Source organism: Rhopalosiphum padi, chromosome 3 (assembly GCF_020882245.1).
Source record: "Rhopalosiphum padi isolate XX-2018 chromosome 3, ASM2088224v1, whole genome shotgun sequence".
NCBI lineage: Eukaryota > Metazoa > Arthropoda > Insecta > Hemiptera > Aphididae > Rhopalosiphum > Rhopalosiphum padi.
The window spans coordinates 72,382,452-72,410,175 of NC_083599.1; the positions used below are offsets into that span (position 1 = coordinate 72,382,452).

The following is a 27,724-nucleotide window of genomic DNA, read 5'->3' on the forward strand; positions in this document are numbered from 1 at the left end:
TATTATTATATAATATATTTACCTATACACAAAATATAATGTATTTTGTATAATATATATATTGTATTTTATATTTAATATTAGTTATTACAATTATAGAAACTACCTAATATTACCATAATATACTATTATATATATAGCATTATAGCAATAATTTATTCAAATAAAATTATAAAAATAATAGTCTTCAGTATCCGATTATTTTATAGTAATTTAAAAATTCGTGCAGGTACTTGAAATTTTACGAGTACCTACCTATATTCGTATATTATTATACTGCACAAATACTGCACAATGACATTTTCAAATGCAATTTTTTGTCAAAAATTAATCCAACCTACTATGTATATATTTTCTTATATGTATATTTTATATATTATTAGGTAAGTATTATATATGTTATATAATAATATATACTATAGTAAATTAAATTACTTTAATAATAAATAATAATAATAATAATAAAAATAGGCTAATAGTCGATAGAATGCTCCGTCTTTAGTCAGAATTTTTTTGATCGTATTATTCGTATACAATGATTGGTTTTATATCTTAATTTAATTCAAATTTAACACATCCATCACAGTGACAACCAAGGGCGGATACAGAGTTTCTAAACGGTGGGAGGGAGGGAGGCAATTTATTGGGTAATTATGAGAGCACACATTTGACTGACAAAAAAAAAAACAAATGTATAATTTGGTAACTTTTTTTGTGAACAAGGGAACCAATCGCACCTATTGATCCTCCTTGTTTCCACCATTGATGACACCTCTAGATACATATCTAATATAGTATAGAGTGTAGTACAACAGTGTGGTATACCCACTCACCAACATATTTAATATTTGATATTAATTATTTAAATATTTTTTACTAGAAGTTAAATTTTTTTAATTAACGAACAAAAAATGAAAATTTTTATTTATGTATTTATTGATCATTATTAAATATTTCGATAACAATTTAAAAGTAAATACATTTATTCAATGATGTACACATTTTTTATTTTAAAATTTGAACTGTATACTGTAATCAATTTAAAATATTTATACCATCGCATTGGTTGATAATTGTTGTGTGGGCAAGTACCATACAAGTATCTAACGCCGGGTTCGGTCGTAGCAGCATCCCATCGTAGAACATTTGGTGTTTTCGCAGACGACATTTTGTCGCACTTGTTGCCGTAACGATTCGATGAATTCAGCAGGTAACGTATGTGTCGCCAGGTCACCTTTACTGATTCCTCGTGAGTTCTCGCACGGATAGTTGTGGCTATCGTCCTGTTGAAACGGATGGAGTGGTTTATACGATTTGTTAATTAATTCATTACTCGTGCATATAGAACGTACTGTTTTATGATTTAATATAATATTAGGCGTTAAATCTATCTATGACAGTATGACGACTGGTTTGGAATAAAATCAAATAATTACAAATTTAATTTTTTTCATATTATAAAAATTAAAATTATTTTTCATTATTGGTAGTAGATTTATCATGTCCTCAAACTGATTGCCACTATGTAAGATGATAACACGCAATTTGCTAAATTTTATTTAAACTATTGATTTACATACTTGATTAGAGTCATTTATGGTTAAAGAAAATTTTGATTCGTGGAATTAGAGTAATTTATTATCATAGGAATTATTAAGAATAAATACTTATAAAGACAACAATTTCAAATACTCGGATTTGTATACTATGTAAGGACGGTGATATAAACTATTTTTTTAGGAGAACTATCTTTTCTTTTTATTCAAAACAGCTGATTTTTTTGAAAAGTTTCAATGTATAAGTAAAAATTTGGAAGAATAGTCTTATAATATATATTATGTTATTTATGTTTAAAGTATAATAGTTCTATCACTCTATCAGCATTTAATAATTTATTTATGGATATTTAATAATATTTTGTTAAAATCGTCCAAGTATAATAAATATAATATATATCTCGGTATTTTATATTTTATATAATACCATATTATTTCTTAACCCTTCGTAACACGTGTTATTTATCATTTTTCTTTTTTACACGATCAATTTTATGGATACATTTTTAAATAAGTAATATTTTAATTCGTTGATTATAAAACGTAATTAGTTTTAAAATAATATAAAAAAAATGTTTTTTTAATGAATATCAAAAGTTAACTTTTCTATAGTACTTACATTAAAATAAATAAACTATTATTATTATTATTTACTATTATTGATTTAATTTATGTAAAAATAGTAGAACAAAGTTATGAGTAGTGTACGATGTATTAATTAGAACAATAATAATAATAAAAAGCCCATTGATTTAGACTAGTTGATAATTATGTAATTAGGGTTCAAAACCATCGTTTTCGGTGACACACATAAGACTTATTGTGTTCACTAGTTGTGGAAATATAGTAATGAAAACTATGTGAGTTGCAGACGTCAAATACATGAAGATTTATGAGTGACATGCAAATTATGGGTATGAAATATTTATTTTTATGATTTTTGGGAACTTGAAAGTTATTAATATTTTTATACTTGTATTGCTATTGAATAATTGATAGGCTCAATTAAAAATATCACTACCAAACGAAAAACAAGTCGTATCCCTCGAATGTAAGCAAGTAATTATTAATGCAATTTAATTATATTATATTTTTAATTTTAAAGTTTTGAGAAACTATTTGAGATATTAACTTTTCGGCCACGATTAGTATTTGTAAATCAAAATCTATGTCTACACGACCGTTATGTAAAACATAATAACCCAGGGAATCTAACTATAGTTGCAGTAAAACATACTTTATAGCCGTTGTAATGACGACGACTATTCATTTCTAGTTTAGTTCCACTGAAGCCATGCACCGATTCATGGTCGGCTCCCGATCTCATCCTTTGCCTTTCACAAGGTGTCATCACCTTTTTTTTCTCTTTAAGACTAATCTTAGATTTATTTTTCCGCACAGACCCACTTTTCCGATGTTTCTTCACTGCGACTTTCTCAGGTGTTTTTAATTTCTTTACGATCTTTTTTTCGGATTGATCGCTATAACAGTATAAATATAACATTATATAAAAAATAAAATATAGTACGTATTATATCACTCGCTGACACATGGACACTTCTTTTAAATTATCAAACGCTCCGCAGCGTCAGTATTCTTACTCGAAGGTTTCCAATTGTTTGTCCAACTCTAGTTTAGTGGCTTTTTCCAACTCCAGCGAGCATTTAAGAGTTACAAATTGTTTTTTGCACTCATCTAAGCAGTCATTTAGCGAATTCATTTTATTTTCATAGTCTTTGATTTTTTTATCTTTGCATTTTAAAGTTTCCTTCAGTTTTTCTATATCTTTTTTCAATTGATTTTCTATTAAAATATCACATAAAAAACAATTTATTGCACTAATGCATTTTTTTTTTAAAACCATTTTATGTAAAAATAATATTGATGTTATTATTATACCTCTTGATCGACAGCATTTCAAATCATTTTCCTTACACGCAATCGTTTCATTGCATGATCTTAATTGAGCTGTTACCTCATCCAGATTGGTTTGGTATTCCGATTTTTCCTTATCCAAACACTTATTCATATTCAGTTCTTTTTTACAACGTTCTTCTTCAATGGCACATAATTTTAATTCGGCATCTTTGGCTTTTTGTTCATATTGTTTCAATAATTTTTCCGACTCGTCCAGTTGACATTTTAAATTTTCTTTTTCCAAGAAGCCCGCAATACAATCGCACGTTGTCGTGAGTTTTGATTCTTCAGGACGTAAACAGTCGTCTGAATGACAATGTGTTTGTGATGCTGTCTTGAGTGGTGACTCACATAGGCATGTACAACTGATATTTGATTCACATTGGCCAAAGTCACATTTATTGACATTACATGGTTCGGGGCAGCATAGAATGTTATCATTTGGACAGGATTGCTCAATAATCACTGATACCGTTTTACTAATGGGCGGACAAATATCCGGACAACACAAATTTGTCTGTAGTCCTATATGAGTAGATTCTTTTGTCATTTTACAATCGATAATTGAGAAATTATTTTCATAGTGTAGTGCCTGTACATCATCATTTGTAGCATTACATGACGCGTTGTTTTCATCATTAAAACTGAAAATATTGAACAGTTAATGAGTGCCACATAATTGATAAAAAAAGATAGTTAAACATTAAAATATAATTAAGGCTTATGTGTAAATTAAGGTACTGTCGTAGAATATCAAAAAAATTCAGTTAATAATTTAATTGACTGTTCGATGTTAATAAAAAAAAAATCTTTCAAAGTTATTAGTCCTTCTAAATTTATTAAAAACAAATATATTATATTAAATAATGCATATTATTTATATATATATATATATATATATATATATATATATGTCGTTGAGCAGAGCAATCAATCAATTTTTGTACCAACTGTAAGTGATATAGTTGATACTGCAAAAATTAATATTATACAACATAATAATATACAAATTTTACCAGCAGTAGTCTCCTATCTCATATTGACATTCGGTGGATTTCAGACTAGTTGGTTTTATTGATTGCTCCATGTTACAATTCGTTGTCAGACAGTTGACCATATTACAATATTTGTCATTGATTTTTTCTTTTAGACATATCTCCTCGTTCAATTTCAACTCAGTATCTTGTAGCTTTTGTTCTGTACAACTCAAGTTGACACAAGTTGTGTCTAATTTATTTTGGACGTAGTTGATTTCTGAATTCAAATTTTCAATTTCTTCATTCGCTTTCGCCAGTTCTTCTTTATATACAACCAAATCTTTTCGTACATATGATTCATTTTTTCTTACACAAACGAGTGTATTATTCAATTTATCGATGTCTTCGCAATGCACGACATTTGTCGCTTCTAAATTACGATTTTGACAAGTTAATACGTGGTTTTTCTGTATTGTATCTTCTAGTTCTCTTTTCATAGCATCCACAGTTGTACATAGCATTGACACGTGTTCTTTATTTTCTTCGTTTTCCTTGTTCAATTCAAATTCTCGAGTTTGCAACAGTTGAATCTTCTCAATAAATTGCGAAAGTTCTTTTTCGTTTAACAGGTTTTTTGTCATTAATGAATCATATTGAGTTTTATAATATTTAAGTTCAGTTTTCAAGTTCTCAATATTATTGTTTAATGACTTAATTTGTTGCTCATAATATTTTTTGTCTTCATCATTTAAATTTTTCAAAAATTGTTCATATTTTTCAGCCTTTAATTTAGTAGTAACTAATTCTTTTCTTAATTGCTCAATAGTTAAATTTAATTCGTTGATTATTTCGTTGTATTTTTTTTCTGCAATACATTTATTTTCCTTAAGTTCAGCAATTTCCACTATATATAATTTGTTTTGAACCTCAAAACCTTTTATTACGGCTTCAAATTTAAGAATTCGTTTACAAAGATTTTCAACATTATAAATATTTTTTCTGTTTTTGTTTTTTTCTATTTCTAATTCGTTCTTCAGTTCTACATTTTGTATACAGATGTTCTTACATTGATTGTCACAAATTGTTTTCAAATTTACTGTTTCTTTTAACTGGAGTTTCATATCGCATAATTTATTTTCCAATCCATCTATGATTTTAATATCGTTTGAAAGTGTTTGTGTTTTTTCACAGATTTCTTTTGATATGCATTCATCAGCGCAGAGATTTACCTTTGAACAAGATTTCATGTTATTTAATTCCTCTTTCTGCTCTTCAAATTTGTTTAATAGTTGTTCATGATTCTCAGTCGTAGAATACAATTCTTCTGTTACTTGACTTAATCTATTTTCCAAATTTGATTTCTCATTTACTATTTGTTTCAACTCGTCTACCAAAATAGTAAAATCTGATCTCATTGTGAATATTTCAGAGTCTTTTTTTTTTAACATTTCTAGTTGTTCATTTAATGTGTTCGTAGAACATGCAAAGTCACTTTGACATTGTTTCAGGGCATTACTACTGATATAATTTTCTTCAATTAAACTACTAATAGCCGTCTTTGATTGTTTCAATAACGATAGGATTGAAATACATAACGTTTTTGAATTGCAATATTCATCAATAGCAAGTAGCAACTGTTGTACGTCACTATAGATTTTATCCTCAGAAACATTTTCTACTGAGTTATCTTCACATGACAATTTTGAATCTACTGGTAATTTATCTTCACACGAGCATTTTGAATCTACCGATAATTTATTTTCACATGAACATTTTGAATCTACCGATAATTTATTTTCACATGAACATTTTGAATCTACCAATAATTTATTTTCACATGAACATTTTGAATCTACCAATAATTTATTTTCACATGAACATTTTGAATCTACCGATGATTTATTTTCACTTGAACATTTTAAATCTACTGCTAATTTATCTTCAAAAGAACTTTTTGAATCTACCGTAGATGGTTCCGATTCGTAATCAATACTCGAACAGCATTTACAAGTGTTTACAATTTTACAGAGTTCTTTTTGGTATTTTTCTCTAATCAATTTTAGCTCATTCTAAACATAAAAATGATTTTATTATTTTTTCAATTACCTATAATATGTATGTACAATATAAAACAATCATGCCTGATATTCATTTATTTGTTTCTCGTTTAATTCTTCATTAAGTTTCAGTCTGTTAATGTCATTATCTTTTGTACACAATTCATATTTTAACTTTTTTATTAGGGTTATATGACATTTTTCACGTTCAATTAGAATTTGGATTCTTTTACTGTAATCACTAATCATTTATAAAATATTAGAACTATAAATATGTATAAACATATATATTATACATGTTTATTAAACATTATAATATTTAGTTATCAATCAATAATTTTTACCAATATTGTCTGTTTCTTGATAACGCTGAATTTACTTGTAACTGTTTGTTTTGTTTTATTAAATTTGAATTTGTATCAAATAACTTATTATATTTATTAACTAAGTCTTTAAACCTCCGTAAACATTCTGCTTCAATAAAATAATTCATTACAATTGTTACAATTAATTAGAATTTACGCAAAACAATTTTTATTTTATAACTAAATATGTTTCACGTATTATTTCATATTTATTAGTTTCCATAGAAATTTAAAAATTGTAATATTTTCACTATTCTTTATATTTTTTTTTATATAATAAATTGAATTAAATATAGCAATAAATAGTAATAATAATAATAATAATAATAATGTTATATTATTTTTTTCATTCAAACATTCATTTAAGTAGGTTTATTTAATAAATAATTGTACGAATAAAATAATGATTAAATACATATTTATATAGGTATAAGTATTTTTATGTATCTAGGTAAAACTCGTCTGTACTTTAAATAAATATGAATTTATAAGTCTACGATATTATATGATGTCAATGTATTATAAATAAAACTGAATTTTGAGCGATAGCAGTGAGAGTAGGTTTAACGACATTGTACTAAAATTGTCCGTTAATAAGATTTATTCAAATTCGGAAACTTGACAAAAGGAATAAATGAAACTCCCGACTTTATGCCGGAAGCACCAGCTGCCTGAAGTGAGAAAATCTTTTCTTTAGCAAAATATCACGATCACGCCAGAAAAACAGAAAACCAGGAAATGGCATCGCATAAAAGGATATGAGCAAAGAAATAACTCAAAAATAAAAATAAAAACGTCGCACAATAAAATTGAGTAAATACTAAAGTATATGTTTGGTCAACATGGAAACGGAAAAAAGTTGGTGAATATTATTATTATTATTATTATTATTATTTATTATAGAAGGCTAATGGATTCTTATTCTTCCGCATTTATGTGCGGTTGTTGTACTGCAAAATTATTGTACAATATATTTCATTCGATATTACTTAAAATTTTCAAAACGTAATTTGTTTCCTTATAAATATTTTATCGATTTCATGTCAACTATGATATATTTTGTAATTTTTATAAATATATTGTATTTGATTTTCTCTGTTATCATGTGTTACAAATGTCAAGAAATCATATCTACAGATACCTAAAAATGTCTATAATATAATTGAGCATTTGGACGTGCCAATAAAAAACCCGAAATATATATTTTTTTAAATAAATAATCAGCATTATACGAAAATACATAACGCGTCAGCGAAACTTTGGATAATGTCTTACTAGTCACTACTGACATAGTACGTATCCTGCAATCTTTAGTAAAATCCATAGTATCTAATATATTTTATATTTTTTACTGTATTATGTCCTTCAATAAAGATCTTATTCGAGCGTAAGTTTAAGTTCATTGGTCACTTATTGATTGAAAAAATCAATATCAATTCTATTGAAAACCGCATAGTGAAAAATTGTAATAGTTTATTATGCTAAAATATTACGTCATGACATGATTATCAAAAGTCATTTTAGGCATGACAGGTTACTAGTCTGCTTATAAATTACTTCTTGTATTACACGTATAGTACAGTGTATAGTACATAAATCATTTAAAAATATTTATTATTACTTTCAATTTTCTGAACAACTATATACTTATATATAATTTGCTAATTTGAAAGTTGGTAACACAAAACCCTTTCGTTACAAATGTTTAATGATAATAATGATTTATCATGAGTATTAATCGCATACATTATAATTTATAATTTAGTTTGATCTTTCAAAAGAGATAGTTGTCGTAGAACAAAAATAACATAGAAATAAATAACTATCATAAATTTATGTTAGAAAAATGTGTTAAAAATCTCAAAAAATTATGGTTTGAAAGTATCATATTTATATACATTTACTTTTTTTAATGGTAATAATATAAATAGTGTTTTAAGTATATATATATATATATATTTTATTATTTGTAATAAGTCATAAACAATCTGTACCAGTAGGCACAATAAGAGTATGAGCTATGGTGAACCAAAAAAGAAAGAAAACACGGAACAATTTAAATGAAAAAGCCACTCATTGATGACACTTCGTCAAAAGTGCATAATTAATAATTATTTGAATACTTGCACACTTTGAATTTTCAATAAATAAATAAAAATGTAATCGAGTGTATGATGCTTGTCCATAAAAAATGTATACAATGTATAAGCAATCTAAATCTCCACTATATGTCATAACATGTAACGTTGTTTGTTGATTGTATTGAATTATTTTTTTTTTTTGTATGTATAATGTTGTATAATATCAATTGATCTTTTGATATCGTATTTTAAATAATCCAAAAATTATCTAGTAAGTATATTCTGTGCATCTATAGGTAGATGTTTCAAATTTTTAAATAGAACTTTTTTTTTTCTTTTTGTTCTCTGACCGCCAACTCCAAATAATGTTAGGTATCGCCCGGTCAGACCTTTATTGAAACGTGCGAAAACACACGACTGCGTCGCGCAGCACAGCGTCATTCAAATAACGACGTAATCATCACAGTCGGTTTACCGCAAATATAGAGTACCTATACGCGCGTAGTGCACGTGCGGTCGCTCCGAAATAAAACGGAACGGCGACCGCTTCCCGCGATTTACATAATAATAATATTATGTTATGCGTTTATGTCGCCAGTACGAGTCGAGGAAAAATAAACGTACAATCGCACGTGCGCTTACGGCAAACTTCTAATAAACATCTCAACAGCCCGATAATACGGCGCCCGGTTGACGAGTTACGGGGGGGGGGGGGTGCTTGCACGGTTTTTTTTATTTTTCGGTGGGTATTACTCAAAATTGAAAATCGGTCTTGTCAGATCGCGCACACTCGACGCAGCGGGACGAAAAAACGCCGTTTGTCGGGTCCACTACGATCCCCTTCGGTCACACCCTTATGAGCTGGGCGCGCGCTCGCACCGGCCGGACCTCATCCGCGCGGCAGTAACGCGTAGAAAAGCGTTTTTCTTCCGCCCGGTTACCTACCGGCACCGTCCGTCCGTGATAAACACGAACCGCATTGAGCGTGTGCTCTCGGACGTATATCACGTAATATTATGTCGTTATGCCCACGACATGTTATAATATGTACTATTATCAGTATATATTATATATTATTATTTATGTAAAGATCGATTTCTAACGACGATCGTGATTGGGAACTGTGGTGCTTAAATACAGCGCGGTAATTCTGATCGTGATTTTATTTGCACAAATAGGCACCTACTCATATGACACTCATCGTGTTACTCGATTCGAGGACCAAAACAGCTTCATTGTTTCTCCCATACGAAATCGATATTTTCAAATTTTGTCTGTCAATATTTTTCTATTAATAGTTTATTAGTATAGATGTTTTATTTATATATAATATATATGCATAGTTGTCGATTGTTCTATAAAAACCGAAATTCCATCAAGCATTGAAACATTTAAAACTATTCCCGAACAGTTGTATGATTTATCGTTTATACTTTTATAGTGCATATATATAACTATTTTATTTATGTAAAAAATTCTATATTTTTTTTTTTTGTCAAATTTAAAAATGGTTATCTTTATCTATTATCTAGAATCTAGATTATGGATAAATATTTGAAGTGTTATCTACCATCTCAATTTTGAATGGTTAATCTGTTATTGGACCAGTGTCCAATTAAGTGCTAATGAATGGCACACCTTAGAGCAATCAATTTTTACCGGTTTTTAAAGTCCTATATAGGATTTTATTAGTACTACAATATTTAAGTATTTTATTCATTTTTGGATCTTGTTCAATTGTTTATCTACCAATGATTGGTCATTTCAGCTTAAACGCTTAAAAATTGTATATTATTATACCTGGCTTTATTTCAGAGAAGACATTATTGTTAAAAAAAAGTGTCATCAATCAGTGGAAAAATGAATTTAAACTTTAAAGACAACTATTATAATATAATATGGTATAATATATAATACATGTACAATGTACATATTTGCACAATTTTATTATTATATTACATACTAATCACATATCTTGAAACAGATTGCGAAATTATTTTCTAGCTGAGGTGGTTGGTGGTAAAGCAAATTAAAACCGTTAATATATTATTATGTAAATTATTAATTAATAAACTAACGTTTACGTCTATGTGTAATTAGATCCTTCTGCGTAAGTGCTATTTCTAATTAATTTAAAAGTTTCTGGAACGTTATATATTAACCCATTTTGTAATAATGATTTTTAGTCAAGATGAAAGTTGTACACGGCGCTTTTAGTAGTTTATATTGCTCATAATGGTACTGCTTTTAAAAGTTTTGAATAATAACAATAATATTTCAAGCTTTAGAGGACAATTTATAATATTATAATGAGTAAGGATAATTATTGTTATTATAATAGACGCGCATTTACTTTGGTCGAGTGACTTAAATTGAAATTTTAGATTCTGGGCGAAACGACAAATGTATTGATTTAACCATGATTATGTGATATTGTATGTTGTGTTTGTGTCTTTTTTGTATGCGTATAGGACATAGGTACACGATAAGTTATTGTAAGAATTCTTCAATATTCCACTATGGGAATAAGGTCTTCTGCTAGAGAATTAGATTTTGCTTTTACTTTAAATAGGTCGAAATTAAAAATTCCCATTATGTTTCAAAATAATCGAGGAAACAAATAAAACATTGAAGAAAAACTGGAGTTTTTACGCAAGTTTTTGATAATATCTATTTTTATTTTATTTTTTGTGTAACTCAAATAATTTTCAAAATATTTTTACACTATTTGAACTATTTATAGACATTTTGTTTTTTCTATTTTTTATTGGCTTTAATTAAAGAAAATGTTTTTTCCAGGTAAACTTAAAAAGGTTATATTGAGATCTTCATACAATATTGTTCATATAGGTAGCAATTTAAAAAATATCAAAAATACAAACGCACAAGTTTCGTTTTTTTTTTCAATGTGTATATGATAAAATGTTCGTTTGTGATTAAACGGTTTGAAAATTAAATACAGAGGTTTTCAAAAGTTTTTTTTTACAGAATTTAAATCTTAAATTTTTACGAAATTTGTCATCAAAATAATATGTAAATATTTTATTTAGTCAAAAAGCCATAACATTTAAAATTTTGATAACCTAAGACTTAATAATAATTTAATACAAGATAAATACCTTATAAATGTTATAAGGCTTATTAGGGCATTGTAGAGCAAAGGCAGAAATTCTAGGTTTTTAAAAATGTATAATTAGCGCTTTGCTGACAAAAAAATCAATATGAGAACGAAAGTCAAGCAGGATAATATTTAAATGAATATTATAACATAAATATAATATGCCTACCATTGTAGAATAATATATATTATAATATTATATTAATGCAAAATGCGGTGTTTTCAGTTTTCACCACAAATGAACTCAACCTACCGTATTACTAACATGCATTGGCTATATAAATTGTAAATTTAATAAAATAAATTAATAATACACACACCATTAACTAGCAATAAAGATGCCACCTCAAATTAAATAAAACGATTTTTTAAATTATTTTTATTACGGCAAAACATTATTTGAATGTGCCCTACACATAATAATTGTAAGTACGTAAAGAGTAATAATATGTAAAATATAATATGCAATAATAACGTTTGACTTTTTATTATGTCTCTATTATTTTTTGTATATAATATGTCGACACCGTATATAATATTATACAGGAAAGTGTAAAGTGAAATTAAATATTTATTATAAAGTATCTTATAAATTATAATATAATACAATAAAAACAACGAGTAAAAATAATTTATTGTAATTAAAATGTTGAAAACTTTTTAATATTATGGAGATATTTAAGGTTTATATATAAATATATATGCTTTTAAAATAGACCTACGGAAGTAGGTAATAGTAGGCGTTCTAATTAATAAGAGATGGTAAACGATGATGATTGTACGTAAAGCATAGGTATTCGTTTTGATATATGTTTGATTCTAGAGCACAACTTAAAATTATACAATTATATAAAATGTATTTTTATTAGTAATGCAATTTTAGTATTGATAAAACACATACTGATTCAATATATTAATATTTCCATCCAATATTTTAAAACTATAATTGCATAAAATGCAAACTATTTTGAGTCATCTTTTCTAGACACGTGTAAAATATTTTTAATTAGTAAAGAAAAATATAAATATAATATTATTCTATCGCGTGGACGACAGTTATTGTTTGTCAATACCTATTGTATAACTTAACACATAAAACGCGCCGGTGGATCAAAATAAAAAAAAATTAATAATAGTGAATTGTAAATTATAATTAATTTTTTTTTTTTATCAGTATAACCTAAAATACATTTAAATATATTTAATTGTTATGATTAGGTGATACACAATTATGGTAAGAATATAAAATATATTTTAATTTCAGAAACTTTAGTCTTAGATTGAGTTAAAAATAATTAATTTAATGTATAAGTATTATTAAAACTTTGTGCATATTCATTTTTATTAAGTACTTATGACTTATGAGTGTATTATTGTATACCTATACATTTAATTTTAATAATACTGTATTATGAATAAAAAAAAAAATAAAAATACTCGTTCATTTAATTTGATTATGTTAATTTAGTTTAGTTTTTTTTATATACGTTATTATATTTTGATAATTAATGTTTGAATGAGATTGGTAGGTAGGTAGGTAGGTACTTTTAGGACTTTAGGACTTTATTAGGGTTACTAATTAATAATTATTAATAAAAGTTAGGCGAAAAGCTTATTATTTTTTACCTCATTATTTATGTTATACATTATTATTATTATTTTTTATTGTTGTTAATCGAAATGTATAACAATTATATTAGAAAACTTTTCGTGTTCATAAAAAAAAATGATATAAATTAAACCCATACACTTTGCAATAAATGTAACCATACCATTGCTTAGCGAATACTGCAAAAGAGTTTCAGTAACAATATCTTATTTATTGAAAGAAATTTATGAATTGTAGTTTATTGATTTATAGGTAAACAAATAATAAATGTTTAACATCACTTTTATGAATCAATTAAAAGATAATGATGTAAAACTATTAATGGTATAATTGTATAAATGTACTTTTATATGTACAATTACGATTGACATTAAACTTATTTATTTGTTATATAATGTATTTTCAATGTCTAATTTCAAAAATTTTTGTTCGTACAACAAATTATAAAATTCATAATTTGTGAATACACAAATACCTAATGGTAAAAAAACATTTTCATTTAAATCTCTTTCTCTTTATATGCATATAATATGAATGTTTAAATAACGTAAAAAGTGATTTTGTGATAAAAATATTTTAATGATAATCATAATAAATCTGACTGTATATTTAATTAAAAGAGAGAAAAAACAAGAAACTCGATTCACTATAAAAGGCTTTTGAACAAAGTTCTTTGTTAGTTAGGTAAATGTAATTGAGGTATTAAGTATTTTGTACTCAATAATGCATGCGTGATAAAATGATTTTAAGATATTATAGATAGAGACGGGCAGACGGCTCGCGACTAGAGCAGCATCTATTTTCAAGTATTATTATTATTTTTTTCATTTTATTGTTATTTTAATTTGGTGGATTTGGTTTGGCAAATGTTTGCCAGAAATAAATAGAATCTATAAGTATATTTTAATTTTATGACTTTAACTAATTCATACAATATCGGTGGCACTCATAGCTAAAAACCGAAGCTGGGCATTAATGAGTTAAAAGTTAAAATTAAGTTAAAACGTTAAGTTAATTTTAATTAAGTTAATTAACTCGTTACATTTTTTTCAGATTAACTTTTAACTTTATAAGTTACTTTTTTTTTTTATTAACGTGTTAACTTCAAGTTAATTTTATTCAAAAGTATCTAAATTAAGTTAATTTTTGTCTGAAAAATAATGCAAGAATAATTAAAAAATTTAGGTTTTATTTTAGAAAAACAGGGTTTTTGATAGCTAATTAATACTAAGATGTATCATTTTAAATTTTCCTGGTAATTTTCTTAAGCGTAAAGAAAAACTATCTAATAAACAAGATTATGTGTCCGAAATTTTTTATTTTTGCAAATTAGAAAATTTTAATTTTAAAATAAGTTAAGTTACTTTTAACTTAACGAGTTAACAAAAAAATATGAGTAACTTTAAATTTAATTTAACTTAATTCTTTTTAAAGTAACTTAATTTAACGAGTTAAAAAAAATCGTTAACTTGTCCAGCCTTGCTGAAAACGATCCTAAATATTTTGATAATTTAATAAGTGAGTATGGAAAATCATAATAATCTACTTAACTATTAAAATAATATTTACGAGCATTATTTTTTGAATTATAACAAACTAACTAAATTCGTTTGATAAAAAAATCTTAGTTTTTCGTTTAAATATCCAATTTCATCAAAGGTTAAATTTAAAACAGTTTAAGGAAATAATTGGGGTTATTTACGATATTATGAAATTTCTATAAAAAACTTTAAGAGGAAAACCTAGCTCTTAATCAAGAATTGAAAATGCTATACATAAATGTGAAGTTTATAGGTTACCTAATCGTGTTGTTATTTTAAAATACAAAAACGATATAACGTAGACGATAATTGGAATTTTCTCGTTTTCTCGTAGGTACTCGTTAGGCTTTTAACTATTGAGATAAGTACATGGAATTTTCTATTTTTCACTTCCCTTTATGTTTCTGACATACAATTACGCCCGTAAAATAACTAGCATGTATCACCTTCACGTTAAAACTTTTCTTAGCAATTAATCCAAAAATATTTTATATCGTTTCAATGGCAGTGCAAAATTATCGAAAAAACGTCCGTTTAAAAAATAAAAATGTTTAAACAAATAGTCGACTGGTAAAATAATTGTGTTTCTAAAATATAATATTCTACGACAAAACATCGTTCTCCCACTCTCGCCATTGCACAACTGGTACACCGTATACTCTAAAATGATATTTATATTATATTATAGTGTTATTATTACATTTGAATTGCATATACGTATGGCGCGCTACAGCTATATAATATACAAGTTTAGTACGAGTGCATATTATTATTGTGTTGCAGATTGCAGTTACCTACTGCGATATGTAGTCGCTCGCATTAACCATACGAGTTATATAATATTTACACATAATATATACGGAAAAAGAAAACTGGTCGTTATGGTGACTTTACAGAGAATTATTGCATTTACGCTACCGCCCATGCATCATATATTGTAAATTGATACACTATATAACATAATAATAATAATATAAGAACTCGTGTGCGCGTGATACACAACTCCGTGTGTACAATTTTACATGTAGGTGGGTTTCGATCGATTTCGAATTTTTCGACGGAAAATGGGGCACGTCGTACGTTCGTGCGTTTTATTTTTTTTTTTGTTATCAAACGACATTAATTATTTTCGCACGCGATATCAGCTAATGGATTTGTATTATATTAATATTTATTAATTTGTTTTTAAACCGCATTGTTCGTTGACTTTGTGTGGAATAATCATAACCAAATAAGCAATCCACTCGAGACCGTGAATATCCGAATAAAAGCATCGTATTATTTATAAAATATATTCCGTTTTAGAGAGTGGCCGTGGTTTTCGGGATCCCACCTACATGCGTGTGTGTTTGCGTGTATCGTGTATGTGTCCCGAGGAAATATTTCCGAGCCGCGTGTTGTAGGCTAGACATTTCTCACCCTCCCCGCGACTACTCACCAGTTCTCGACTCACTTGGGCTTGTCTAGTCCGGCAAACATAGGTCCAATCTATCTTTTCTTTGAAATATTCTTGCAGAGAAAATTGACTCCCCTAATACACCCCTAGCTATAGCTATATCCTGTTTGTTTCAAAGTTTCATTACGTCATACTAACTCCTTTACCCCCCCCCCCCCTCCTCGTCCCATCTTACATCGCTAATAATAGTAATAACTAATAAGTTATTGCAAATAACTCACCGATCACTCACATTATGAAAGCTGCTAATGTGGATTCTCATTTCTTAAGTTAGCCACGGTTTTCGCGGGAACACTTTTATTTTATTTTTCTCGTTACAATTTTTATTTTGTTCTTTGATCTCTATTCAATATTATCATCATAATATATTTCCGCATTGTATCGATTTTACATATTTTTGTATTTTTTCTTTTATCGTTCCGTTACGTGATAATAATAAATAAATCAATTGCAAAAAGATGGTTTTTTTTTTATTAGAAAGGTAATATATAATATTATATTATAATTACATTTTATATCAATAAACCGATGTTGCTTAAATAAATATTTAATCAATATTTTAGTTCTAGTACGTTATGAAATTAATTTGTTCGCTTTATAAGTAATTTCCTTTAAATATATCGACTTAGATGATAAAATAGAATATATATATTTGTAGTAAGTCTGTACTTGAAAAATAAAGTTTTTTGTACAAATTAATCATTATGCTTGTAGATAAGCACATTATTATACGCCTTATACAAGTTTCTAATAACTTAAAGTGTACTATATAATATTCTGAAAATTAATGATACAAAGAAAGAAGGGAATAATGAAATGAAATATAAATGCATAATGCATACCTAAGTACAACTACGCAGAACACAGTATATTAAATTAAACAATTTATGTTAGTTTATATTATGTCACATCCACTTGGCGAAACGATTTTTTCGTGGAACGCTATCCATTTTAAAGGAAACTATTTTATATACTTTGTGAAACATGAAAATAATTCATTAAATGGATGTTTGGCTTCGGTTGGTCAATAGAAGAAAAAACTTGATGTTGTAGGCGTTTTAGTTATTAATATTGCAAATTTCCAGATGCAAAACCAATTACCGTCGTCAGTTTGCCCGTAATAAATACCACGATCAAAAATTAATTGTATTCTTATTAAATTTAAAGTAATATTTTTCACTACCTACTTTATTGTTCAACAGTTTATTTTGTTTGTCTTTTATGCTTCTTATTGCACATTTTTTTTTTAATTTACACATTTACAAAGTTATTGCTTATTCGCAATCAATAATTTAATTATACTTATGTATAAATAGAATAAAATACAATTTATAATTATAATATTATTTAAATCATACACGTCAATGGTTGTTTATAAGTAAACGAATTTTCGTCGGTCAGCATTTAATTGTTTGTTTGAGTTTTATTTCCAGTTGATCGATATCTAATGGACATTTGGAGAAATCAAAATATATTAGTATAATATACGACACAAAACTGTGTTCAACAAGAACTTAAATATACAATGACTGGAAAAAAATAATTTTCACCACAATCACAGTATACGATATATATTATTCATAAAGGTAGATTTGTCTGTGTTTTAGAACAAAATATATATTTATTATTGTAATTTATGATTATTGATTTGTGAGATTGATTAGTCAATAAAGTCATTACTTAACGTAAGTCGTAAAGTATAAAGACTTCTGTAGAGTAAAGAAATCGTTAATCTTGTTTAATGTAACTTCATCTCCTTTGAAATTATGTATTCATGCTACTTTAACCCTCAATAATTTAATTAAATAAACATGATTAAATATAATATTACAACACAATTTTTTCGCTTTATTTATAATGTTATGAAATGTATATTAAATTGTAACTATTATTTTAACTTGTTTTAATTTGTTTTCGTCGGGGTGAAAATATCAAAAATATTATATTTTTAAAGTATTCAATGAATACAGTTGTTTGTAACCAAGTATTAAAATAGAATATCTAAAATAATAATAAAAATAAACATCTTATCGAGACTTTTTTTCTAACACTAATTCTAAGAGCACAATAAATCGGGTTTATATAATAAGTCGCATAATAGGTACGTGATCACGATTGAAAGAGATTACGAAATAACGACTGCTTTGAATGATGGGTCTTGTTTATAAATTTAAAAAAATTTAATTAATGACTGTTGTAAAATATAAATCGGTATCATAGGTACAAATATTTTTTTTTCTTATTACAAAATTTGTATTTATTTATATTATTTTTGATCTTATGGACATTCAATTTTACGCACTTTCGCGGGTCAAAGGACGGAGTGGCAGGAAATGACATTCGAAGTGACTCTTCTTTCATATTATTATATTTCCACGCGGCCAGTCGGCACACCAGTGTATGTTGTTGCGAACATAAACGTAGCGCGCGATTAATTTGTCAAAAAAAAAAATAATAATAATAATAATAAAAATATATCACGATGACATAGGAGGAGAGAAACTGCAGGTGTATTGCAATGACGAAAATGCACGAAAAACGGTTGAGCACACACAGCGTGGCAGCCGACTCGCTATTATACGTACCGTATACGCATCATCACAGCGATCGAATCTTCAGCCCTCCGCACGCTCGCAGTATACCATATTAATATACATACATATTGTTATAATAATATATATATAACAGCTATAGCTGTTGGCGCGTGCGCAGTGACGACGCCGGTATAAGGCGCAAACAGTTTTCGAGACACTTTAATATATTATTATATATTATTATTATACGCATTGACACACTCGCACGCGCTTATACAACAGCACTATAACAGCACTCGTGTGTAATCGAAATAATAATAATAATAATAATATTCTATACACACAATATATTATATTAATGTAATAATATTATGTACCTATATAAATCTGAATACCCCGCCCCAATCGTTTACATTATTATATATTATATATACGACTACCGCGTTTATATAATAATATACATAATATACGTGCCGTGTGTATTAACAACCCGAAAATCCATTATTGTTATCTCGACACCTTTTCTAAGCTCGTAAGGTAAAATATGTTTTCAAAAGTACATTAAATATATTATATACGCCCGCGGTATATGCCTATATATACCTATATAATACCCAAACCGTATTTACGACGGCATCGCCATTATTCGTATGTATATATATATATTATTATGTGTATATGTATATATGTAAGTATGTGTGCATATTGTACGCGGTATATTATGGTATAGGCGTTTCGTCTATATAATGTGTATATAATACGATTTATTAGTGTGTACACGTATAGCATCACACGATTATATGCGGTATGATATATATTATGGTTTTAACGTTCACAATAATATCTTTGTCTCCTATAGGCGGTGATCATGAATTTATAGGTATAGGTGAGCAAGTATCACTGGTGCCTAAAAAAAGTGAAGAGCAAGACTTGGCATTTCACTCAGGATTTAAAATATGGTTTTGAAAACTTTAACCTTTATTATTGCTTAAATTAACATTTATTTGAGATTTTAATTCGAGTATAAGTTTTATGGCAATATACTTTTTAGCGTTTGATTTTATAATGAACCTCCTTGATGAATTTCCCACTAGTGCCCATCGTGGTATGCATTATATACAATTTAATATACAGAATTCACGTTTAACGTAAATCGTAAGTATATAATAATATAAATAATAAATATATAACATTGTAATACATGCAATAATCGTACGAATATTTGATATTCTTTTATCAATTATTAGCTTTAAACTTCTCGATAATTTATATTTGAAAAAACGAATTCGTTAGTAAGTGCATAACTTAAAAACGGATAGACTGACGAGGCTCATTTTTACTTTTTGTATATTTGTAATAATCTAAATAAAGATTTAAGTATACGGAAAAAAAAGAAAAATTGTTTGGAAAATTAAAAAAAAAAATTGGGAATAAATGAAAGTGCTTTTTGGCAAAATAATATTTGCCGGGTTAATTAGTTTTCGATAAATATATGTGAAACTTTTCTTTACGTCGGTTATTACGTCATTACAATCCAAAATAGTGAAAAATGCCTATGATATATGCGTTTACTAGGTATTCCCTTTATTTATATTTAAATCAGCATAACGCGTCGTGTAGAGTAATAACTGAACAAACGGTATTAATAAAAACATTGGAAAGAAAGGGATTTAAATAGCTACCATGAAGCAGGCCAGATATCGTTTGGTGGTTTTACGAATGAGACTAATGAACTGGCAACGTTCATTCAAGTAAGTGTCTTACTCCGAGATAAGATTGGGATTGGCTCGCCATTTCGCCAACTCCGAGTCGGCCAGGGAAATAAATCAAGACCCGTGGTCGATCGAGTCAAATGCTTTTGAAAGGTCCGTGTAAATTACGTCAACTTGGCGCTTTAAATAAAATTACCGGTGCTGATAAGAACTTAAGTCAACGGCCACTATGGTAACCGCCAAGCGACTATGGGGAAAAATATCACGTTGGTCCAGTAATCGACAAAGTCGACAAAAGTGATCTTTCAAAACGTTTCAATACAACGGACTCGAATATATTTCCTGAAAACGGAAGATCTTAAACTGGTTGGAATTTTGTAATAATTACCGGATTACCAGATTACGGATTTTAAATCTGTGTGATGTAACGGTGTAACGCGGTTGTATTTCCAGACAAAAGAGAAGACAAAAACTCATAACATTGTAAAATCAATACATATATTACTTCGCTCGGAACATAAAATGTAAAAAATTGTAGACGTAACAATAGAAATATAATTTTTAAATATTGTGAATAATCATTTCGAATTATAAAAAAAAAAAATATATATCGAAAAATTAATGCATCTACTGGGAAAACGAATGATTAATGATGAAATAATTGCCTTATTATTGCATGACTTATTGTAGAATTTATGATTGAATGACGTGTAATTTGATTGCACCCAAATAAAAATTATAACAATAATATAATTTAAAGAACCGACTGCTGCGTCGGGCTTTTTGATATACTAATCATACACTATACTTGGCGAATAAAACATTATTTAAACAAAATATAATACATTTACAAAATAATTTCTTTATACTAAAACAATAAATTGGGTTGGTATTTGTAGAACCGCTTTAAAAATAAATATTAAATATTTCATTACACAAGAGCTGTTCATTAAAGAACTTGTTGTTTATTATATTATATTATAATATTATTTTAATTAGTTTTTATATAAATTATTGAAGTTTTCGTTGCATATTTTTAAACGTGAGCCCTTCAGTACCCCCACACAATAATACTATAAATAAAAAAAATGGCACACATTTTAATTTATTAATGGGGTTGATTATATTATACTTGCCAAGTATAAAGTACGCTTACATTTATTGCTAAACGTTTACTTAAATCAAATTAAACATTAGTAATTTACAATTTTTAATTAATATAACGTAGTAATAATATATATTTGTACATTTGTATGTTCACAGCATTTTTCAGCAAGGAGATTTTAAAAGTTTAAGGGAGAATATCCCTCTCAACACCATTTATTTTTCCGTACGACACAAAATCATAATAATTCTGAAATTATTACATCTTCACACAAACCTTTTTCCAAAATTTATTAGGTATTATTATTTTTTTTTTCAAATTATTTTTTCGAATTATAAAAAACTCCGGTTTGATTAAATAAAAAAAATATATTAATATCTGTTGTTTCATTTAATATTTTAAATAGATCTAAATTATTTACACACGTTTTCTTATACTTCTCTAGTTAAAGGTAGCTGCATATTCTACATGCAATACGATCGTGAATTAATAAACATAAGCAGTTACCTCTGTAAGAGATTTTGATACTTCAACTTCCAATTGAAACGCATCTACTGATGAATAATTGTAGCTTGTAGCTGAATCGTTCCGTTTTGAAGTATCGATAACTATAATTAGTACATTTGATAGAAAAGTAGAAGGGTCTAATATCGGGTTCCGAATACTTTTTTCATAGTACGATTCTTGAAGCGATATTTACATATTATGTAATAAGGTAAAACTATTTTTAGTAAAATCGAAATTTAAATTATCATACGGATAAGCTATTATTGAGTTAAAAATATTTTTACATTTATTTGATTACGACGATCGAATACACTATAATATTTTTCTATCGGTTTTTTACGTCCTTTTTGTAATCCAATATTATAATGAATAGAAGTTTATAAAATTTCAAAGCGGTTGCGGTATTCGAGTTCCATACAACTTTTTTGGTGATTCCAAATTCAGGAAAGTTTCAAAAGATCTGAACGAGATAAATAAACTTTTTCTTTTTCTATAAGTTTTAATAATTTCAACCTTTGTTTATAGACAACAGTGATAATATGTGGTACCTACCTTCCAAACTATTTTATTCAAAACAACTTTTCCAGAATTTTCACTTACACTAATTTTTACTTTTAGAACATATTTTAAAGCCTACATAATTATTCATTATTCTCCTTCTCCAGATTTAGCATTTGTTCTATTTCGTTTTTGTAAAAACGATTTTAGCAGATTGCATTTTTTTTTTTTTGTAATTTATAGATATTTTTTGGTTACATATGAAATAAGGGTTATCACTAGCAAGAAAAAATTATTATGAAAATTATTTTAACATTAATAATTATTTAATAATTTATAAAAAATGTAATTTAACATTTAATACATTTTTTAAAAGTTCAAGCTTTAAGTCTGTGTAAATACTATCATTTTATATACACATTTATGTTCAGTACACAACTATGTTTTCTCAAAACCGTTTTTTAAAAAACTTTTAATTTATTTATATTAATAAAGAAAAAAAAGCATGACAAAATGTTATGTTTGTATTACAATTTAAGAACGCGATATACTAATCATAGTTTATATTTAGTTGAACATGTTTTAGGTAAATATAGACTCATTATAAATATAAAGTATAGTTTAATAAGTTTATTTATTTATGTATAAAATAATAAAAACCAAAATAATAGTAATAAGAACTTACATTTGTGTTTGCGGAAGTGTTTGAAAAAATATTAGCTTCTACTATAGTCTACTGTGTTTGCTTTTATTCACGGTGAAACCGATGATGATGTTTTAGAAAATGAATTCCTATTTATATATTTCTTAATTCTCATCATTTAAAATAAATAAATGATAATCAATTGCTTTTTAAAAATCAGTCATTCACTTCAGAATAATAATATTATAAATAGTAGTACATGTTTGGCTATCAATTAAATCAAATGATTATTATATTAGTAATAAAACGTTCAATTTTTTTTTTTTATATAGCTTTATATTGTATATACTATTTGTGCAGTGCTGTATCGAATACACGGGGATTATTATGTTAAAGTGCCCGTTACATTTTAATAAGGTGAATGACATTTTTTTTTCTAGTTACGATCGTAATTCGTGTAATAATCGCCGCCAAACCACGACTATACACGATTTGCATCATTAGTCATTACATTTTTAGATTCAAATATTCTCTATTCTCTAGCAAATAGTCTTGTAACAACTTAATAGAATAAGATATTAAGTTGTTTTTTTAAGACTAATTAAATATTTTTTTAACTATCAATGATTGTCGCTTTGTGACGACATACTTGAACTCATATTAAACTGTCTGTCTGTCTAGTTTAAAAGTATAATTATATTTTGAATCAAATTACCGTAAAATGAAATCAATGACGGATTAATTTATCAACGAATACGAAATTATTTTAGTGAGATTAGTTAAAATGTTAGTTGTTACTCAACTTATAATAATATGTGGATCTCATCTATACCAATACTGCATAATATTGTCAATAAGCCCGTATCTTCAGGTACAAAATTGTTTAAATATTAAATGTACCTCATGTTCAACTGTAGGTAGTTACTAGTTAGATAGGGTTATAATCATTTTTTCAGTAATTGTAGAAATAAATAACCAACGTATAAATAATCTTACAAATTATAAGTAATAACTAATATGAAATAAATTAAAACTATTTTGATAAATGTAATAATTGTATATGTTTTACCTTGAAATATAAAACAATAGACTATTGTCAATACATGGATAAATATCAGTAAATAAAAACTATAAATAGGACTTCCAACTATTTCAACTAATATTCAACCAATAAATTATTGGTAAATTATTAAATGTTACGAATAAGTCAATCGAATTGCATGTGTGTGGTCTATACTTTCAATTATAAATTAATTACAAAAATACCTTATAGTTCTCATCTATTTTTTTTTTATGATTATTATGATAGTTCTTTTCCTAAAATAAAATAGTTTTTAAATTCGGTTTTGCGCAATGAGCTCTTAATGCAATACAAGTTGTAAGATGAAGCATAATGTACCCAGGTACCCCTATGGGTATAAAAAGTAATCGACTAGTAAGTAGTAACTGTTCTAGTATTAAACTATGCTTTAATGGTTGTTTTTAAAAGGTTGATACATTTTTTTCTTATCTTTAGCTTGGAGCTTCAAACAATAAATATAATTTAAAACCTTAAGTGCCAAAAAAATCGATGTATCAACTTCAATATAGTAAATGACATGTATTTTGTACCGTACATATGTCTACAAAGTTTGAAAACTTTAAATGTTTAGTATCACGACAAATCACTTCCGATAACATATACCAATAATTGATCTCATACGTTATTACTGACGAGTTACTGACTATAGTGACTTTTGCGATTTTTTTTTAATGACAAAATTTGATGTACAACATAAAATAAATATTTTCATGTTTCATTAATATTGTGTAATAAAATAAAGAATACGAATAACTATAATTTAGTTTATATTATTTATTTGCTATTATTTTTTTCAAATAAAAATTATTGAAAGTTTTCATTTAATTTTTACTTAAAATAATAAAACCATCTGTTCATTTGAAATTCGAAATTGTGGAATATTGATATGTATCTACATTTTTTGAAAATATTTTACTTCACATTTATAAACATTTTATTGTGATTTTAACAATTAAATACCGTGAAAAAATAAAAAAATATTAAATATTTCCAAACAGAAAAATGTACGTTTAATAATGTAAAAATCAAGTAGGTGCTAAATCATATCATAATCAGAATAAAGTTGAAAGTAAAAGTTATAATCTTATTTCATGAATCATGTGTCCTTAAATTCATTAGAAAACATTTACGTTTAAAATTTTCTACCCAAGACAATTTATTTACGCCACTCTTCACTTGAACTTAATTAAAAAAAATATTTAAAATTATTTGTTGATTTTTAATATACAAGATTTATGATGTCAATTTTATAGGTATTGGGATGTCATATATATGACAAACTAATATAATTACCTAGATAAAGACAAAAATGTTGTATAGAACACTTTTAATAAGATTGATGTCGAACAATTATTAACGGAAAGACGAATGATTTTACTTTTTTATTAATTGATATTACTTCTTGTTTAATATCATTCTGATTTCCTCCGATTGAAATTAACAGATAAAAACTTTGAGACTGCAAGAATACCAACATATTCATTTTTAATAACTGTAATAATTTGTGTAGGTACTAAATGCCGTAACAAATTAATCATGCATTTTTTTAAAAGTTTAGCGTAATTATTATTAAAGATATATCTAACTCTTTTATCATACAATATTTGAGTTAAATTCAAAATATAGTTTTTGAATAAATTAATAACAAAAACTAACTATCTCTCTATTCAACAGTTTCCCTTATTCGTCTTCGGGACAATATAGAAAGCGATACGTTTACCGTTAACTGAACACACTTACACACGAAACTATAAAATATGTGCCGTTTTATTGTTATGTGACAACATAATTTCATACTTTGAATGTTTATTTCTTTTGGCCAAAATAATAGTGGATACTATTACATTCTTCAGTCTTTAGGGATCTCGGTTCTTACGGACGGCAAACAAGTTATTATTCATTATAATTAAAATCTTAAAATATGATAAAAAAAAAAAATGGAATGATAATATAAAGTCACCAAAATATTTTTTTAATTTATTATTTGGTGTTTTTACTGTTAAGCATACAATATATTATAACCTTCTATAAACAATTTGAGTTGGTACCTCACAAATATCATCAGTTGGAACTTGGAATGTTAATTTTAATTTTATTATCATTGTATATTTCCTTTTAATTGTAATAATTGTGAAATAAACGCGATGTTTTAGATTATAATTCATCTTATAATAGTATTCCTGTTATGTATTATGAGTACGTGTAGGTGTACCTACACTTATTTTTGTTTATTATTTATAACTGGTACTTTGAGTGGAGGAGTTATATAGCTGCGCGTGTTTATCTTATACAACGAATACGACTTAGAATTTAATTAAAATTTCAATTAAAAACAAACCGTATCCTTAGCATTATAATGACTGAGTGTCCACAAAGTAATTTAACCTTCGTAATATAGAAAATAATTATATCATATAAACTGTGTTTTTAATATCTATTGTAATTATCATAATATTATTCGAAATAATTAGCCATCTGCTTTAAGTACTGTCGTATAATATCATTCCCTTGTAGTAAAACACAATTATAAATTAATTTATAAATTAATATAAATAACGACAAACAAGAAAAAAAATATATATAATTGTTTATCAATCATTCTAACTTCAATCACAAAGCAATAATGACTATTTACATATTTTTTTATACAGATTAATTTAAATATATTATAATTTGTTTTAATATTTTTTTCCTGTACATTCCTATTTGTGGTGGAATTTTCGAATCAACAAACGTTATACCAAATAAAATAAAATAAAATCTTATATGCCCATAATAAATAATACATAAGATATATTTAAAATAAACACGAACAAATATTTCTTTAACCTTTAACAATTTAACTAAAAAAATATAACTTCAAAAGATAGACATACTGTAATTTAAGTTTTAAAAAAAAATACTATAACATAAAAACGTTAATATAAACTAGTGTGCTTTTGAATACCGCTGTAATCAAATATTCCG

At 26.5% G+C, this 27,724-nt stretch overlaps 2 protein-coding genes across 2 annotated transcripts; both read right to left on the reverse strand.

Annotated features, from left to right (window-relative positions):
* Positions 1 to 1,099: 1,099 nt before the first annotated feature.
* LOC132923708 (putative autophagy-related protein 11) lies at positions 1,100 to 5,939 on the reverse strand. Its single transcript, XM_060987647.1, has 5 exons — positions 4,490 to 5,939; positions 3,456 to 4,117; positions 3,158 to 3,359; positions 2,794 to 3,037; positions 1,100 to 1,283 (listed from the first exon to the last, which is right to left on the reverse strand). Exons 1-5 carry the CDS (start codon positions 5,896 to 5,898, stop codon positions 1,104 to 1,106), a joined length of 2,697 nt encoding a protein of 898 aa, XP_060843630.1. The 5' UTR covers positions 5,899 to 5,939; the 3' UTR covers positions 1,100 to 1,103.
* Positions 5,940 to 6,585: 646 nt separating this feature from the next.
* LOC132925610 (uncharacterized) lies at positions 6,586 to 7,000 on the reverse strand. The gene is made up of 3 exons (XM_060989989.1): positions 6,932 to 7,000; positions 6,852 to 6,892; positions 6,586 to 6,748 (listed from the first exon to the last, which is right to left on the reverse strand). The coding sequence occupies exons 1-3, from the start codon at positions 6,998 to 7,000 to the stop codon at positions 6,586 to 6,588; spliced, it is 273 nt and encodes a 90-aa protein (XP_060845972.1).
* Positions 7,001 to 27,724: the final 20,724 nt, after the last annotated feature.

What these genes read in the sequence shown, in the direction of transcription:
- LOC132923708 (XM_060987647.1), bottom strand. Translation starts at nt 5,898, where the DNA reads ATGTTAAAAAAAAAAGACTCTGAAATATTCACAATGAGATCAGATTTT. An exon ending in GAGATAGGAGACTACTGCTG is followed by an intron (nt 4,118 to 4,489) that starts GTAAAATTTGTA and finishes CAATATTTTCAG; the next exon opens with TTTTAATGATGAAAACAACG. An exon ending in GTCATTACAACGGCTATAAA is followed by an intron (nt 1,284 to 2,793) that starts GTATGTTTTACT and finishes CCGTTTCAACAG; the next exon opens with GACGATAGCCACAACTATCC.
- LOC132925610 (XM_060989989.1), bottom strand. Translation starts at nt 7,000, where the DNA reads ATGAATTATTTTATTGAAGCAGAATGTTTACGGAGGTTTAAAGACTTA. An exon ending in TTAATAAATATAATAAGTTA is followed by an intron (nt 6,893 to 6,931) that starts TTTGATACAAAT and finishes CAAAACAAACAG; the next exon opens with TTACAAGTAAATTCAGCGTT. An exon ending in TCAAGAAACAGACAATATTG is followed by an intron (nt 6,749 to 6,851) that starts GTAAAAATTATT and finishes ATAAATGATTAG; the next exon opens with TGATTACAGTAAAAGAATCC.